This window comes from Hyperolius riggenbachi, chromosome 7 (assembly GCF_040937935.1).
Source record: "Hyperolius riggenbachi isolate aHypRig1 chromosome 7, aHypRig1.pri, whole genome shotgun sequence".
In the NCBI taxonomy this organism is placed as follows: domain Eukaryota; kingdom Metazoa; phylum Chordata; class Amphibia; order Anura; family Hyperoliidae; genus Hyperolius; species Hyperolius riggenbachi.
Window position 1 is genome coordinate 223,157,800 of NC_090652.1, and position 19,754 is coordinate 223,177,553.

General features: G+C 44.7%; 2 protein-coding genes across 4 annotated transcripts in view; both read right to left on the bottom strand.

Moving 5' to 3' along the window:
• LOC137524864 (UDP-glucuronosyltransferase 1A1-like) overlaps positions 1 to 19,754 on the bottom strand; it is a 227,004-nt gene that overhangs the window by 121,979 nt on the left and 85,271 nt on the right. The gene's annotated exons all lie outside the window — the stretch shown is intronic.
• LOC137525299 (UDP-glucuronosyltransferase 1A1-like) lies at positions 830 to 19,019 on the bottom strand. The gene is made up of 3 exons (XM_068246354.1): positions 18,165 to 19,019; positions 3,159 to 3,329; positions 830 to 961 (listed from the first exon to the last, which is right to left on the bottom strand). Exons 1-3 carry the CDS (start codon positions 19,017 to 19,019, stop codon positions 830 to 832), a joined length of 1,158 nt encoding a protein of 385 aa, XP_068102455.1.

Here is a 19,754-nt window from a genome sequence, read left to right on the forward strand (position 1 = left end):
TTGAAGCATTTTCCCTCCCGCCGCTGAACAACCACCGCAAGTCCCGTCCTGCAATTACAGTGTATGAGTCACTGTAATTACTCTCGCTATAGCAGAGTCCCGGCAAAGCATTTTTGAATCTGCCGCCGGGGCTCCCCATTGGTTCACAGTCTGAGCCATTTTCATTGGTCCAGACTGTGAATCAATGGGGAGCCCCCGCGGCAGATTCAAAGATGCTTTGCCGGGACTCTGCTATAGCGAGAGTAATTACAGTGACTCATACACTGTAATTGCAGGACGGGACTTGCGGCGGGTGTTCAGCGGCCGGAGGGAAATTGCTTCAAAGTATCTCTGCAGCTATGTGGGGGGTTGCAGAGACGAGCGGCGGCCGGTGGGGAGCTCTGGGGGTCTCCTTATTATAGGAGACCCTTGATGCAGCGGCGGAAGATGGCGGCGGATGTTCGGCGGGTGTGCGCATCTGTGGGGAGCGAGGCCGTGGTTCTGATAGACAGCACCACAGGGTAAAACCTCACTCCTCATCGCCTGTAACATGGGAGCATCGCTCTGGCTTTCGCCTGAGTAATGCTCCCTAATGGTCAGCCATCGCAGGAGTGAAACTGGCAATAGGATTCGCCGGTAATCCTCGTGCGATTGCAAGGTGATAAATAGCTCGCATCTGCAAGCTACTTATCACCTTGAATAGCATCAGGCCCAATGTAATTTAATATGAAGCTGTTCACTCTCTACCTAAAGTTCATACGATCTGTATACTCAGTAAAAAACCTGGGAACATATGAAGGTGGTGTTGGAGACTGTGCCGCTTCCAAGTCTGCCCCAAAGAAAGATGCTCTTACAAAGGACAGAGTAGGAAGAGAAAAATGTTCAGCAATGATTTCTCCACAGGGGTAGCAGTCAACATAGCATCAAACTGGTATTCCTCCAAATACTTCATAAGACTTTCATTTTGCAGGAGGGTCTCACACTGGATGATCACAAAACTGGTGAGGGTTACTATTCTATCACACATCAGTATCACTCTCTCTAGAACAGACCCTTGTTGAAACATCTGATGACCAATTTCAGTGACCATTGAGTATACAAGCTCTTTAGGATAAGGCACTGTAAAAATTCTCACTGTGACATAATCCATCTTCTTCTTTACATACACATGATTTTCAGGGACAACCAAAACAATCTGGTGACCTCTTTGTGACTAACTCGCCAGCAATTTTCTCATGGCAAGCCAAGGACTTCCCTCCGTAGGTATAACAAGCAGCTTGCTACCTTCGGTTACTGTAAATGATGTGCAAAAAAGGATCCCAAGAGCACAGAAGAGCAAACCTGTGGTATAAATGGCTAAATCCAAGTTCAGTATGCTGAGTGCAAAGTCTTTTTACAGAATGAACTTTGACCATAAAAATAAGCATTCTGAAATCAGTGCTAACACGCAAAGGAAAACACACAGGAAAAAGTCAATGCAGTCCGGCCAGTTGGTGGTAGACAAGTGCTGACATGCAGGGCTGTGCAGGGGAGGAATCCTTAAAGGGGGGTGCTCAAATTTTAAAAAGGATCCCGTTTCCAGTGCCCCCTGTATAGGCAGCCCCCAGTTTAGATAGTGAGTGGTGCCCCCAGTATAGGCAGCCCCCCTAGTTTAGGTAGCGAGTGGTGCCCCAAGTATAAGCAGCCCCCCCCCCCAGTTTAGGTAGTGAGTGATACCCCAGTATAGGTAGTGTTTGGTGTCCCCAGTATAGGCAGCCCCCAGTTTAGGTACCGAGTGGTGCCCCCACTGTAGGCAGCCCCCCCCCCCAGTTTAAGTAGTGAAAGGTGTAATACCATGTCTCCTCCCCTCCCCCCCCCCCTCCACCGCTTGCAGTACCTACCAGACCTCAGGGAAGCATTGCCCGCTGTCCCTGCCAAAGCACCAGTCCCCACTTTTATTTGGCGTAAGGAAGTGGGCACCCACCCATGAAATGCGTTGCCAGTGCATGCTAATAAAGTTCATCTAACCGATGAATTTGTCTTCATTGAGGTAAGCCACATCACTCTTTTTTTTATTTTATTTGGATTTACTGTATTTTATCCCACCTCTTTCTTCTTAATCTGCAAATCTGGGCCTTGGGCATTGGAGAGTACAAAAGTGGCCCTGCCCCCGCAGAGATCTGTTTGCCAGGCCCCACCTCCTCCTTCCCAGTATTCAGCCAACCCCCATCACATGGGGCTCAGTTCTGCAGAGTGTCAGTGGAGAATTATACATTACATGCTCCCGGGGGCATGGCAGGTCCCCTGCACTCCAGCTCATCACCACGCCACACAGCCAATCACCATGCTTTTAATTTTTGGATGTTACAACCCCCTTTAACTTATCTGTTTATGGTCACTTTAGGTTTGCTTTAGCCTTTAATAGCTGCACTTTCAAAAACATTTTAATGCATAATTCATCAAAATAATTGCATAATTTGGAAAGTATGTGAACTGTATGTTGATGCATACCTAGCAACTTTTTGAGATGAGTAAGAGAGAGACACATTAAGACACACCCCTGCCACGCCTCTTATCACACCCCATCACATCCCTAGTCACGCATACCACTAAAAATTCATTTAAAAAAATATGTAATTTTAGAACCACACTGGTTCTTTCTATAATCACTATTTTTTCTTCATAACCTCAGAAATTAAGAAATATATCAATTTAAAGGAAGAAATAAGTTTGGAGCCAATTAAACACATTTTCTGTAGAAATATATATATATATATATATATATATATATATATATATATATATTTACATAGGACTGTACACCAGTCCTGGAAGAGAGACAAATGAGGAAGAAAGAGGGACAGAGGGATTTGGCTGCCAAACAGGGACTGTCCCTCCAAAAGAGGGACAGTTGTGTGAGCTATATTTACATAGAACTGTACACCAGTCCTGGAACAGAGACAAATGAGGAAAAAAGAGAGACAGACAGAGGGATTTGGCTTACAAAGAGGGGCTGTCCTTTCAAAAGAGGGACAGTTGTGTGAGCTATATTTACATAGAACTGTACACCAGTCCTGGAAGAGAGACAAATGAGGAAGAAAGAGGGACAGAGGGATTTCGCTTCCAAAGAGGCACTGTCCCTTCAAAAGAGAGACAGTTGGGAGCTGCGGCTGATCATTTAAAAGCCTTGAATTGCTTACCTGATTTAGAGGTTTCCTTTGAACACAGTTAATTCCCCCTATGAAGACCATATTGGGCATCACTGGTTTTGGATATTCAAGAGTAAAGTCAGACCTTATAAGCCAAATGGATGCACGACTTAATAATTCCTGTATATTGACCTCTCTCTGAAGAAACTCAGAGGCCAGTTGCTGGTAGGGAACATAGAGTATTTTACAGAAAAAACCTGCACCTATTTCAACAGCCAAATTCTGCAGTCTTTGAGGGAAAGTCATGTGATCAGACAGGACTGATAACCCTCTCGGTACATAAGACAGTGGGAAAGGACACTGAGAAGCTTTAGAGTCTATGTTGCAAGGTAATCCATGCAAAAACAACACAGAAGGTACTGATAGGTGCTCTGCAAGGATTGGGCCACATGGAAGCATGGGATCTGTGAAAACAACATCATAAGTTGTCTCTTCCAGGGACTCTATTAGCTCTCTGTTTTTTAAAAGCTGAACACAGGTGTCAAGCATCAAGGCTACTCCCTTTTTCATCCCCTCTTGCATCTTCAGAATCTTCTGCAGGAAAGGTCTTTTTGTTAAAATTTCAGCAGAGGCGTTAGAAAAATGATCTTTCAGTTTTTCATGGGAATGGGACACTGGGTAGACCTTCACCTCAAAGCCTTGAGAGACTTGAATATGGAGGCTAACATCTGGTGCCAGTACAACAGTCTGATGTCCTTTTTGCCTTAATAAGTCGACAACTGGGCGCATGCTAAGCCAATGACTGCCATCTACAGGAACCACAAGCACCTTGCCAGCATCAGCCAAATTTAGAAGACCAAAGGAAAACAATATAATAACGGCAGCGAGCTGTACATAGTGGCTCATTTTAGCAATGTTTTCTGATAGAGTGTCTGTGTGCTGCATTTATACATATTTCATTTAATATTTAACAGTCCTCGCTACGTCATTGTTCAATGAACTTGGACACTGAACTTAGGTAGTTGTGTATCTGTGTGCATACATTGTCCCACCCACTCATTCACTCTCTATAGTACAAGCATTTGTATCAAAATTCCCTTCAACAAAACTGTAGGGGTTCTTTGACAAGTATGCCCTCTACAGCCACTAATATTACATTGCAAAAGAGTTATAATACTGATAGTAAAGATATATAGATTTGAGTTCATGCAGAGGGAAGGGTGTGTATTTGCAGACATGGATTGTTGGGAATCTACTGTGCATCTGCTAACATTAGTGGTCATCATTTAGGCAATGTTTTGGACCACTTTTGCAGAAATTAATTGAGAAAGAAGATAGTGTGATTTAAAAATTGTAAATAATTTACAGACAATAATCACAAGATTAAATAGCACATATTTGACAAAATGGAAAAGCAGGACTGGACTTTGCCCTGAGCATCTTGAGTGGTCATTAGGGGCACCACAATATTTGTCTTCAAAGGGGCGCCACAACAAACACAAAGTTCCACCTTCAAACCGTAGCAAAGGTCCACCCCCAGACTCTGTGAAGCTCTGGCCTTACTGTGTAGCCATTGGTTATTTCCCTAGCACAGCAGGAAAACAAGGGAAGAGGACTGAGATACTGCACCAGGTGAAGCACCACCCTGACAGACCAGCAGAGAATAGGATCGGAGAGGTAAGTTACTGTGAGGAAAATAAGTATTTGAACACCCTGCAATTTTGCAAGTTCTCCCATGGAGGGGTCTGAAATTCACATTGTAGGTGCATTCCCATTGTGAGAGACAGCATTTGAAAAAAAATTCAGGAAATCACATTTGTATGATTTTTAAAGAATTTATTTGTATAACACTGCTGCTTATAATTATTTAAACAACTGGCAAACAGCACGAATTATGGCTCTCAAAGACCCATTACTCTGCCTTTAAAAAGTTCACCTCTGCTCCACTCATTAAAGCGGATCCGAGGTGAAAAACTAACTATAAGAAGTAACTTGTCTATATATCTTATCTAAAGTTTAGATAGTTTACACAGCATATCTAGCTGCAAACAGCTTCAAACCTTTATGATTATTTATTTCTGTGATACAACAAGGGCAGCCATGTTCTGTTTGTCACATTGTCACAGCTTGAGGGCTGGGGATGCTATCAGCTTGCCTGTGTGTAAATTCAGTCCCCTCTCCTCCCCCCTCCTCCCCTCTGCCTCTGAAATCAATGGCTAGTAACCTCCCCCTCCTCCTGCCCAGACTGAGCTCCCATAAGCCCTTGTTACAGTGCCAAGGCACAAAAGGAGCTGTGGGCGAGGCTTGTTTAGTTTATAGGGAATTAGAGTATTAAAACAAAACAAAAAAAGTATTTGGCTTGAGGAATGCCCTATAAACTATATATGAAAGGAAGACAATTATGCAATGAGTAAAAGTTAATCTCACATCCACTTTAATCTAAATTAGCAACACCTGTCTGAGCTCTTTAAAGACACCTGTCCACCCCACAGTCAGTCAGACTCCAACTACTACCATGGGCAAGACCAAAGAGCTGTCAAAAGACACCAGAAACAAAATTGTAGACCTTCACAAAAGTGGAAAGGGCTACAGGGCAATTGCCAAGCAACTCTGTAAAAGTAGATCAACTATTGGAGCAATTGTTAGAAAATGGAATACATTTTTACAGCAGTTAAACAAACAATAGCATGCTCCTGGAGACAACACTTTTTCCACAGGTAAAGAACTATATATATAGCAGTGGCTGGATGGTGTAATGGTTAAGGGCTCTGCCTCTGACACAGGAGACCTGGGTTCAAATCTCGGCTCTGCCTGTTCAGTAGGCCAGCACCTATTTCAGTAAGGAGTTTCTTGGGCAAGTCTCCTTAACACTGCTACTGCCTACTGAGTGCGCTCTAGTGGCTGCCTCGCAAGCGCTTTGAGTCCGACAGGAGAAAGGCGCTATACAAATACTGCAATTATTATTATATATTTGTGGCCAAAATTTTTGGCACCCCAGAAGTATTTCCAGAACTTTTCCCTGAAAATCAAGTAAAAAAAATATTGCAGTTACACATTTTGCTATACACATGTTTATTCCCTTCGTGTGTATTGGAACAAAACAAAGAAAATGGAGGAAAAAGGCAAATTGGACATGTCACACAAATCTCCAAAAATGCGCTGGACAAAATTATTGGCACCATAAATTATTGGCACCCTTTCAAAATTGTGGATAAATAAGATTGTTTCAAGCATGTGATGCTCCTTTAAACTCACCTGGTCAGGGTCAATAAAAGAAAAAGTATTTTCATGCCGTTGTTTAAACTAGCTGATACTAGAAGTTGGGGCTCCCTAGGCACTTCCATTAACAATTCACGCATCAAATACCTAGACCTAGAAATTACCAGACATGCCACCTTAAATTATCAATCAAATATCACCCCACTTATAAAGGAAGCGTTAGCTCAGCTAAACAGATGGAGACAGCTTCCACTGGGCTTGGCAGGCAGAGCAGCTCTGATAAAGATGTACTGGAAGGGCAGACTGTTATATCCATTATGGTGGCCATACATGGTACAATAAAAACGTTAGATTATCCGATCGTTTATTCGATCTAAATGATCAAATCGAATTAAAGTTGAAAATAATTTTTTTTTCGATCAAGAAATTCGAACGATTATCCCGTTTTTTCAAGAAAAATCAGATCGGACATGCTGGAAAATCTTTATATTCGATCTAACGGAATAATCGAACTAAATTATCTAATCGAAAAAAAATGAAAAATTGTACCATGTATGGCCACCATTATAGACACTTCAAGTGCTTTTCAAGCATAAGGATGTACAGGCTCTAAATTCTGTCTTTGTGAAGTTTCTGTGAAATAAAAAAAAAAAAACTTGTGTTGCTCTGCAGAAATCACATGTGGGGAAAGAGGGAGGTCTTAATTTGCCTGATGTGCGTCTGTATAATTTAGCACAGGGGTGCCCAATAGGTCGATCGCGATCCACCGGTAGATCGCGACCGCCTATTTGGTAGATCAAGGCCGTTCGGCCGCGTCATGTTAAATTTTGCGGCCGGCAGCTATCAGGTTCTGTTGCCGGCCGCTGGCCAATCGGAAGAGGCGGAGAGGAGAGAGGCGGTACAGCGGGAGAGGAGGACAACGTGACGTCATAGCTGCACCCGCCGGAGTGTTCATTCAGCTGCACATCTGCACTCTAGCCAGTGCGGCCGAAGGAGCGGAGACCAGGAGGAGCCCCAGACACCGCCGCTGGAACTGGAGGGAGGTAAGTGGCACCTACACCTAACTACTCTGTACCTGGCTAACTATACTGAAGGCACCCACACCTAACTACTCTATACCTGGCTAACTATACTGAAGGCACCTACACCTAACTACACTATACCTGGCTAACTGTACTGAAGGCACCCACACCTAACTACACTATACCTGGCTAACTTTACTGAAGGAACCTACACCTAACTACACTTTACCTGGCTAACTTTACTGAAGGAACCCACACCTAACTACACTATACCCTGCTACCTATACTGAAGGAACCTACACCTAACTACACTATACCTGGCTAACTATACAGAAGGCACCCACACCTAACCACACTATACCTGGCTAACTACCGTATATACTCGCAAGCAAGCCGAATTTTTGACCCCCCAAAAGTGGGCCAAAAGTTGGGGGGTCGGCTTGCTTGCGAGTCATGTGTGGGTGGGTGGGTGGATAGGTGCTGTCCCTCCCCGCTCCCCCCGCGGCCACCACTGCTATTACCTTAGGCGGCGCCGCTGCCTCTATCCCCGTCCTCCTCCGGTAACTTATTCACAGCAGCGCGCCCCCCGCTGCTGTGATGACGCAGGAAACCATAGAGAGCGGTTCCCATAGTAACGGCATCGCGCTACAGGAAGCCGCTCTCTATGGTTTCCTCGTCATCACAGCAGCGAGAGGCGCGCTGCTGTGAATGAGTTACTACCGGAGGAGGACGGGGATAGAGGAAGCGGCGCCGCCTGAGGTAATAGCACCAGCGGTGGCCGCAGGGGGAGCGGGGAGGGACAGCACCTACCCACCCATACTGGGGCACTATGCTAGCTATATGGGGCACTATACTAGCTATATGGGGCACTATACTAGCTATAATGGGGCACTATACTAGCTATACTGGGGGCACTATACTAGCTATACTGGGGGCACTATACTAGCTATACTGGGGGCACTATACTAGCTATACTGGGGGCACTATACTAGCTATACTGGGGGCACTATACTAGCTATAATGGGGCACTATACTAGCTATACTGGGGGCACTATACTAGCTATACTGGGGGCACTATACTAGCTATAATGGGGCACTATACTAGCTATAATGGGGCACTATACTGAGCACTATACTAGCTATACTGGGGCATTTTACTAGCTATACTGAGCACTACCTACCTATACTGAGCACTATACTAGCTAAACTGGGGCACTTCACTAGCTATAATGAGCACTATACTAGCTATACTGAGCACTATACTAGCTATAATGAGCACTATACTAGCTATACTGGGGCATTTTACTTGCTATACTGAGCACTACCTACCTATACTGGGCACTATACTAGCTATACTGGGACATACTGGGGGGATCACGCGGCCAGCGTTTCCTACCCCCGGCTTACATGAGGGTCAATCATTTTTTCCTGTTTTTTGGGGTAAAAGTGGGGGGGTCGGCTTACATGCGGGTCGGCTTGCTTGCGAGTATATACGGTATACTGAATGCTCCCACACCTAACTACACTATACGTGGCTAACTATACTGAAGGCACCCACACCTAACTACACTATACCTAGCTAACTTTACTGAAGGAACCTACACCTAACTACACTTTACCTGGCTAACTTTACTGAAGGAACCCACACCTAACTACACTATACCCTGCTACCTATACTGAAGGAACCTACACCTAACTACACTATACCTGGCTAACTATACTGAAGGCACCCACACCTAACCACACTATACCTGGCTATATATACTGAATGCCCCCACACCTAACTACACTATACGTGGCTAACTATACTGAAGGCACCCACACCTAACTACACTATACCTGGCTACTTTTACTGAAGGAACCTACACCTAACTACACTATACCTGGCTAACTATACTGAAGGCACCCACACCTAACTACACTATACCTGGCTAACTATACTGAAGGCACCTACACCTAACTACACCATAGTTGGCTACATATACTGAAGGCCGATATACCTAGCTATCTATACTTCAGGCACCTATACCTATCTACCTATACTGAAGGCACCTATACTTAGCTACCTAAATGCTGGTAGATCTCCTGGACTCAGCAAATTTTAAAGTAGCTCCTGAGCCGAAAAAGTGTGGGCACCTCTGATTTAGCAGCTCTGCTCTGCCATGTTTAGGATTGGTTATTTAAGACAAACTTGTTTTTAAGTTATGCACAGGAAGGTGAGGTTGCCTTGCCATGGAATCCTGCAGGATTGCTACACACTTAATTTTCTAATATCCCTGTATGCCTTAAAGGGAAGGTTCAGGGAGGGTGGGTAAAAAACAAAAATCAATTTCCACTTACCTGGGGCTTCCTCCAGCCCGTGGCAGGCAGGAGGTGCCCTCGCCGCCGCTCCGCAGGCTCCCGGTGGTCTCCGGTGGCCGACCCGACCAGGCCAGGCCGGCTGCCAGGTCGGGCTCTTCTGCGCTCCAAGGCCCGGAACTTCTGCGTCCCACGCCGGTGCGCTGACGTCATCAGACGTCCTCCGGGCTCTACTGCGCAGGCAGTCCCACGCCGGCGCGCTGACGTCATCAGACGTCCTCCGGGCTCTACTGCGCAGGCGCAGTAGTTCTGCGCCTGCGCAGTAGAGCCCGGAGGACCTCCGATGACGTCAGCGCGCCGGCGTGGGACGCAGAAGTTCCGGGCCTTGGAGCGCAGAAGAGCCCGACCTGGCAGCCGGCCTGGCCAGGTCGGGTCGGCCACCGGAGACCACCGGGAGCCTGCGGAGCGGCGGCGAGGGCACCTACTGCCTGCCACAGGCTGGAGGAAGCCCCAGGTAAGTGAAAATTGATTTTTATTTTTTACCCACCCTCCCTGAACCTTCCCTTTAAGCATAATATTGTATTTAGAGATACCATCTAAGCTTGGAGAGCAGAACTGATAAGACTGATAAGACGTCAATCCAACTGTTGGATTGATGGTTTATCAGTCTTATCAGTTGTTTGAACAATAGCAAGCAACTTTTTTTGGGTTGTTCAACTTGTTTCACAACAAAAGTTGTTTCATAATTGTGCTGCATAAAAGACCACTGTTGAGTGTGCGTATGGGGCTTTCGAAAACGACTTAAAGAGGACCTTCAGCCTAAACAAACATACTATCATTAACTTACATTAGTTATGTTAATTAAAATAGATAGGTAATATACAGTGGCTTGCAAATGTATTCAGCCCCCTTGAAGTTTTCCACATTTTGTCACATTACTGCCACAAATATGAATCAATTTTATTGGAATTCCACATGAAAGACCAATACAAAGTGGTGTACACGTGAGAAGTGGAACGAAAATCATACATGGTTCCAAACATTTTTTACAAATAACTGCAAAGTGAGGTGTGCGTAATTATTCAGCCCCCTGAGTCAATACTTTGTAGAACCACCTTTTGCTGCAATTACAGCTGCCAGTCTTTTAGGGTATGTCTCTACCAGCTTTGCACATCTAGAGACTGAAATCCTTGCCCATTCTTCTTTGCAAAACAGCTCCAGCTCAGTCAGATTAGATGGACAGCGTTTGTGAACAGCAGTTTTCAGATCTTGCCACAGATTCTCGATTGGATTTAGATCTGGACTTTGACTGGGCCATTCTAACACATGGATATGTTTTGTATTAAACCATTCCATTGTTGCCCTGGCTTTATGTCTAGAGTCGTTGTCCTGCTGGAAGGTGAACCTCCACCCCAGTCTCAAGTCTTTTGCAGACTCCAAGAGGTTTTCTTCCAAGATTGCCCTGTATTTGGCTCCATCCATCTTCCCATCAACTCTGACCAGCTTCCCTGTCCCTGCTGAAGAGAAGCACCCCCAGAGCATGATGCTGCCACCACCATATTTGACAGTGGGGATGGTGTGTTCAGAGTGATGTACAGTGTTAGTTTTCCGCCACACATAGCATTTTGCATTTTGGCCAAAAAGTTCCATTTTGGTCTCATCTGACCAGAGCACCTTCTTCCACATGTTTGCTGTGTCCCCCACATGGCTTGTGGAAAACTGAAAATGGGACTTCTTATGCTTTTCGGTTAACAATGGCTTTCTTCTTGCCACTCTTCCATAAAGGCCAACTTTGTGCAGTGCATGACTAATAGTGGTCCTATGGACAGATTCCCCCACCTGAGCTGTAGATCTCTGCAGCTCGTCCAGAGTCACCATGGGCCTCTTGACTGCATTTTTGTATCAGCGCTCTCCTTGTTTGGCCTGTGAGTTTAGGTGGACGGCCTTGTCTTGGTCGGTTTACAGTTGTGCCATACTCCTTCCATTTCTGAATGATCGCTTGAACAGTGCTCCGTGGGATGTTCAAGGCTTTGGAAATCTTTTTGTAGCCTAAGCCTGCTTTAAATTTCTCAATAACTTTATCCCTGACCTGTCTGGTGTGTTATTTGGACTTCATGGTGTTGTTGCTCACAATATTCTCTTAGACAACCTCTGAGGCCGTCACAGAGCAGCTGTATTTGTACTGACATTAGATTACACACAGGTGCACTCTATTAAGTCATTAGCACTCATCAGGCAATGTCTATGGGCAACTGACTGCACTCAGAATAAAGGGGGCTGAATAATTACGCACACCCCACTTTGCAGTTATTTATTTGTAAAAAAAAATGTTTGGAATCATGTATGATTTTCATTCCACTTCTCACGTGTATACCACTTTGTATTGGTCTTTCATGTGAAATTCCAATAAAATTGATTCATGTTTGTGGCAGTAATATGACAAAATGTGGAAAACTTTAAGGGGGCCGAATACTTTTGCAAGCCACTGTAAACTCTTACCCACCCTGTTTTTAAAAAAAACAGGCAATTGTTTGTGATTTCATGGGGGGAGGCATCTTTTTGGTTGAAAGGAGGTAACAGGGAGCATAGACACAGTTCCACCTGTCTTGTCTTGTCCTGATCACCCCTCCCAGCTGCGCACACTAGGCAACGAGAACAACAACATCAGAAATCATATCATGCTTTACATAGCATCAGGAGAAAAATGACCAGGCAGATTTCTTTGATAGGGCGGAGCTTAGCTTCTGTGCAGCTAAAAATGAAACTTGGGTAGGAAAAACGAAGTTCTGATGCTGTGAAACTGTTAAAGAAACACCAATCCTTTTCTGTGCTGCTGAGTAGATTTTTAGTCTGGAGGTACACTTTAACTTACCATGTTTTGTATCAAAATACAATTCAATATGGGGCAACTCGAATTATTCCCCGAGTAAACAACAGTCTGCTCCTTCCAAATGGGACTATAAGGGGCTCACAGATTTGGAGTGCATATTTCTATTTGTGCATGGATGTAATTCACAGAACTAAGTTTGAGATTTCGAAGGGAGACTGTTTAGCTTTTCTGCAGATCAAATCTATGGTTGGGGCTCATGTACAAGATGTTAAAAATATAGCCACACCAAATGCCTTTGATCAGCTGTCCAAGGACACCACCGAGATCCCTATCAGAACTACACAGGGGACTTAAACTGATGGCGACAAAAAAATTCAAAGGATATGTTATGCAAACCCTAGAGAAAAGATCAATTAGGGGAAAATTTGGCGGATAAGCTTCTGTTGGGACATGAACGCTTCAAGTCATTGATTACTTCTGAGGTTTGGAGAACGTCTAACCTACTATTGCTACAGAAAGCTAAATACACATATGACATAAAATATCGACAGCCAACCCTACACTACAAGAAACCAGAAACAGACTTACTGCATTGCTTGTGGTGTTGCCCTTTCGTAGATCATCTCTGGGGTAAAGTTTGTTGCTATGCCAATCTAGTATGTAGCAAGGAAATAACTAAACAGAGAGACTTATGTATTTTAAATTACTTTCAAGCCACAGAGAGTGACTCTAAACTTCAACCCTCAGATCTGTACCACATTATACTCATTGTGGGGTCTCGCTGTAGCCCTCCGTGCAGTCCGGGCAGCGGTGACGTCATTATTTACCTTCCTGGCTCCTGCGCAGGCGCTCTGATGCCTCTCGGCGCCGAAGTAGGCGGAAATACCCGATCGCCGTCGGGTCTGCTCTACTGCGCAGGCGCAAGTTTCCGGCGCCTGCGCAGTAGAGCGGACCCGACGGAGATCGGGTATTTCCGTCTATTTCCGTGCCGAAAGTCGCCACAGCGCCCCCGCTGGAGCCAGCAAAGGTAAATATTGAACTGACAGTCGGCACAGTCGCCGGCTGTTCGGAGGGCTGCGGCGAGACCCCCGTGGGACAGAGGACGGCGTGGGAAGCCTCATTAGGATCCGGAGGCTTCCCCCACCCGAGGTGAGTACCCCCCAGGGGAGGTTTTTGTTGTTACAGAGTCTCTTTAAACCCTCAGATCTGTACCACAGTATACTAATTGTGGCTAAAAGGGCAATATTTCAGAAGTGGATTAGTTCTCATTCTCCTACAATTGGTAATGTCAAAGATGAGTGTCAGGAATATAGCAGCTAGTTATGATAAGGATAATACAGTAATATATTTTCATTTTCCCATTTTTATGTCTGCTGTGTACTACTGTATCATATGGGATTGTCTGCTAGCCAGTCTGGCTTTGAAGGCTGGCAGCTGCCTGGAGTTCGTTATATCATGTAAATTGACCTTGCATTCAGTGGCCATTGTCTGCTCCTAACTGGGAGATGGGAAATCTCTGCAATTAGGGACTATCTACCTAGCCTCAAATTAGGAGATGGCTATTCAGGCCAATACTGTCAACAATGTGTTTGTCATCTGTAACTTGGACTAGGGAAGTCTTTTCATGTATGTGCTCAAATACACTTTAACCTGGGAAAATTGGATGTTAGGGAAGTCTTTTCATGTATGTACTAAAATACACTTTAACCTGGGGAAATTGGATGTTAAGGAAGTCTTTTGTTGCGTGTGTGCTATAATACACTTTTCACATGTGGATGTTAGATCTCTGGGAATCAAATTATGTCTGAGAATGTAATTAAATCTAGTTCCCCCCGTTCAAACAGGCTTACAGCCTCAAGGCAAATATTCCATTAAAAAAAGCAGGGGACAGATACCTAAAATCAGTCTACTCCTGACGGTAGCTGGAGACGGACTCCCGGTCTAAGCTAAGTTGGCTCCTGATCCAATCAGAACGGTGTCCGTCCACAGAACCCAAGTCCAAGATTCGTCTATCTTGATCCCTGTTATTTTGGTAAGCAAATCGCTTGTGTGTATCTTTGTAAACTCTTCATTTTGTAACTTTTTTATTTTGTTTTTTGTAATCTTTTGTATATATTCTGTTCTGCATTGTTCCACTTTTTTCCTGGAATATTAAATTATTATTTAATAAGCTTGACTTCTGCTGTACTAAACTAACACTCATAGCCTAGAGGAGACTGCAGTGTAGCTGTGTATAAGTCCATGCCTAATTGTATGCTTGAGCAACACTACCATATGAAATTGTAATTGCATTGTGTGTATGGGGCACTTCTGCGCTCGACAGCAGAGTGGGAGTGGCTAACAGTATCGTTCGGAACGACTGTTAGTGGTTTTGCTGCACGACAGTGTAACTTGCATTACAAGTCAGTGCCTGATTGTGCTGTGTTACTGTACAACTGTACTGCGTGTGTGGGTGCGTGGCGTTCCCGTATTCGGCCTAAGCGCAAAGCTGACCCGAATACGAAAACGCAGATTGCGTGTTGAGCACTCGACAGCTGAGTTGACGTGTCTAGCAACCGCTAGTGGTGGCAGTAAGGAGCTTTTGAGGGGTCACAGCCTTGTTTGTAGCTCAAATAAGGCTGCTCCCCGCTTGATCTGGTCAAACCCGCAGTCGGGAACCGTATACGCAGGCGTGCCGCGGGCCGGTTCCTGACAATGAGATCCTCAAATTATTCCTGGTTGAAAAACTGCATACACTACAAGTCAAGGAAAAGAGGTCAAACAAGTTCTTCAAGGTCCGGAGAAACTTTATTCAGCACAGTCTCTGCCGACAAGATTTTAGATGACCTGATGGAAAACTTTAAATACAGGTAGTCCCCGGTTAACGAACTAGATAGGGACTGTAGGTTCGTTCTTAACCTGAATCTGTTCTTAAGTTGGAACATTGTGCCATCTCTATCCCCTGAACCTTTTCTGTGCCCTCCTGTGCCTCCATTGTCCTCCTCTGTGTCACTTCTGCCTTTTGTACTTATTTATACAAGTTTAAAAGCCATTTTTTCTTAGATTTTTTTTAAATTGATTTTCTCAAAAGCTACAAGTCCAATTTGAAATATTTTTTTTTACTTGTTCCCATGGAAACAGAGAATCCATGCCGTTCGTATCAGCGGGTCATTCGTAAGTGAGGCATTCGTAAGTCGGGGACTACCTGTACTCCACATGGTATTGGCACTGAGAAGCTTGACACACGCGACACTATGTAAGTATCACGCTGATACGTGAAGAGGTAGCATAACAAGTACAAATTATGCAGATGTTACGCTCGGTGGTATATACTCCACAGTCAGCACATAATGAATAACCTGACGTGAAGGAGACACACACGCAAGCACAAGGAACTAAGATATCCCCAGTTGTAGTGGAGGAGAGGACTGACTCCCGTGGGGAGATGTGGCGCACAGAGCAGGCGTGGATCCAAGCAACCACAAACAATACTTAAATACAATGGATATGATGTTCCTAGCGTATTATAATTACAGCTATAAATGAAGCTACAAACGACTGACTAACATATGTATATATCGGCGATGAACCGATATATAACATAAGCAAGGAACACTAGCTAGGAACTGGAGCAATACAAGGAACAGGACTAGGAATGATTCGCTACTTCTATGCAGAAGTGAGCGCAATCCACACAAGGTAACAGGAACAGGACTGAACTAACTAAGCACAGGTGATCACGATATGCGCAACCTACCGAAACGTGCTGGAAACTGACTGACTAAACACAGGATATAAACAGTTCGAGTACGTATATATCAGCGACACTGATGTATTAACGTAACACGAATACAAGGAAAATAACAAACATGCTAGCATGCGTATATATTGGCGATGAACCAATATATGATGCAAGACTAGCAAAGTAACAAATACTGATAACCAGGAACAGGACTAGAACGATTCACTGACTCCTACGCAGGAGATCAGTGCAGTCCACATTAATTTACACTAGAACTAGAAACACGATCTGGGGCCAAAGTAGTAGCAAGACAGGCTTATGCTGGAACTATGATAGCCCATGGAGCACTGCAGGAAGCAGTCCTTTATACTGAGGTCTTCCAATGGGAGCAGACATGCAGATTCCCACACAGGTGAATCAATCACAGGCTGACAGCAGGAAAGGGCAGACAAAGCTATGCAGCCTGCAAGAAAGGGATTGCAGCTCCATTGCAACAGACAAGGTTTGCTTTCACAAAAGCATATTAAACTGCCATTAACCTCCTTGCCGGTCTAAAAAATCCAGCAAGGAGGCAGCGCCGCACTTTTTTTTTATTTTATTTTTTTTTAAATCACCTTGATAGCCGCTGAGCGGCGGCATCGCCCCACCCACTCCGATCGCCTTCGGCGATCAGAGTATGCAGGAAATCCCGTTGAGAACGGGATTTCCTGCAGGGCTTCCCCGGTCGCCATGGCGACGGGGCGGGATGACGTCACAGGGAACCCTGATCCGCCCCTCAGCGCTGCCTGGCACTGATTGGCCAGGCTGCGCAGAGGTCTGGGGCGGGGGGGGGGCGGCTCGGCGGGTAGCGGCGAATCGGCGGCGAGCGGCGGCGATCGCGTACTACACGCAGCTAGCAAAGTGCTAGCTGCGTGTAGGGAAAAAAATTATGCAAATCGGCCCAGCGGGGCCTGAGAAATCCTCCTGCGCAGGTTACCCCGAGCTGAGCTCGGGATAACCGACAGGGAGGTTAACTTCAGAGCGACTGCAGATGGAATCAACGCTCAGTATGATTGCAAGCAAAACTATGCGAGCAAATGCACGCAAGGAAATCAAAAACTGCTTGCCTTCAGTAAAACTGCAGCCAGCAGTACATGCTGCAGAAGTGATCATAACAGCAGAGGTGAGTAAGAGTAGACAGGTTTCAGGCCGAAGTCGTTACACAAGGTCAGAGGTATCAAAGTACAAGGTAGCTAGGCAGGAATCGTAGTCAATCAGGCAGGGTCATACACATAAGTCAGATGTCAGTCGTATTGTAAGGACGATCAGTAGAGTAGTCAGGGACAGGCTAAGTCAACACGGAAATCAGATGGCAGTAAAGCAGAAGGACTAGACAAAGGCAAGGTTGAGAGGCAGGCAGGAGGTCGGTACACAGAAAATATACAATATGATGTTACTAATATAATATTACAATATGATAATTACAGTACGATAATATTACAAATATAACTACAAAATAACAAGACTGACTAACTAGAGTATATATATATTGTGCGTATACACAATATATTAATGTAGCTCAAAAGGATAACTAGCTAGGCCAAGAACCAGTGTACTGATTAGTATCCAGGCCAGTGAACGACTGAGAGCTCTGGCCTTAAATACACAATAGACAATTCCCCAAACCACTCCCCAATTGGTAGCAGCTCCTGCATGGTGATGTCACCTGATGACATCACCTTCAGATCCGCCTCCTTAGCCTATAAGGTCCAACAGGTCTCGCACGTGTCCGTTTGGACGTACTGCGCACGCGTTCGCTCGGATTCACCGCCGCAGGGGTGCTGGGGACGGCACCAGAGGAAACTCTATCACCTGCACGGACCCCGCCACAGACGCCGCGGGACCTGCCGCTGGAAGGTAAGATTGTTACACTAAGGTTGTAAAATTTTAAAAACTTGAATAAAACAATTCTTTAAAAAATTGCTTACCTGATTTAGAGGTTTCCTTTGTACACAGTTAATTCCCCCTATGAAGACCATATTGGGCATCACTGGTTTAGGATATTCAAAAGTAAAGTCAGACCTTATAAGCCAAATAGCTGCATGACTTAATAATTCTTGTATATTGACCTCTCTCTGAAGAAACTCAGAGGCCAGTTGCTGGTAGGGTACGTAGAGTATATTACAGAAAAATCCTGCCCCTATTTCAACAGCCAAATTCTTCAGTCTTTGAGGAAATGTCATTTGATCAGACAAGACTGATATCCCTCTCGGTACATAAGACAGTGGCATAGGACACTGAGATGCTTTTGCTTCTATGTTGCAAGGTAATCCATGTAAAAAATACACGGAAGGTACTGATAGGTGCTCTGCAAGGATCGGGCCACATGGAAGCATGGGATCTGTGAAAACAACATCAAAAGTTGTCTCTTCTAGGGACTCTATTAGCTCTCTGTTTTTTAAAAGCTGAACACAAGTGTCAAGCATCAAGGCTGCTCCTTCTTTCATCTTCTCTTGCATCCTCTGAATCTTCTGCAGAAAAGGTCTTTGTGTTAGAACTTCAGCAGAGAAGCTAAAAAATTGATCTTTCAGTTTTTCACGGGAATGGGACACTGGGTAGAACTTCACCTCAAAGCCTTCAGAGACTTGAATATGGAGGCTAATTTCTGGTGCCAGTACAACGATCTGATGTCCTTTTTGCCTTAATAAGTCGACAACCGGGCGCATGCTAAGCCAATGACTGCCATCTACAGGAACCACAAGCACCTTGCCAGCATCAGCAAATGTTAGGAGACCAAAGGAAAATAACATAATAACAGCAGCGACCTGTGCAAAGTGGCTCATTTTAGCAATGTTTTCTGATGGAGTGTATGTGTTCTGCTTTTATGCATATTTCATTTAATATTTAACAGTCTTCACTACGTCATTGTTCAATGAACTTGGACACTGAACTTAGATAGGTATGTGTATAGGTATTAAAGGGCAAAATGGGCTATCTGTATGCATACATTGCCCCACCCACTCATACACTCTATGTAGTACAAGCAATTGAATCACAAATTCCCTTCAACAGAACTGTAAGGGGCTGTCTGACAAGTAAGCCCAACTGAGCCACTAATTTTACATTGCAAAAGAGTTATAATACTGAAAGTAAAGATATATACATTTGAATAAATGAAGAGGGAAGGATGTATATTTGCAGTCATGGGTTGTTGGGAATCTACACTTGCTTACATCAGTGGTCATCATTTGGGCAATGCTTTGGACCAATTTTGCGGATATGAATTGAGAAAGAAGATCGTGTGATTTAAAAATTGTAAATAATTTAAGGACAAAAATACAAGAATGATAAACACATATTTGACAAAATGGAAAAGCAAGGCCTGCCTGGGAGACCGCTCAGGGCGCCACAATATTTCTCTTCAAAGGGGCACCGTGACCAACGCAAAATTTTACCTCCAAACCGCAGCACAGGTCTACAAAAAAAGACAAGACCAATAACATTTATATCACGATTTTCTCCTGGCGGACTCAAAGTGCCAGAACTGCAGTCACTAGGATGGGCTCTATAGGCAGTAG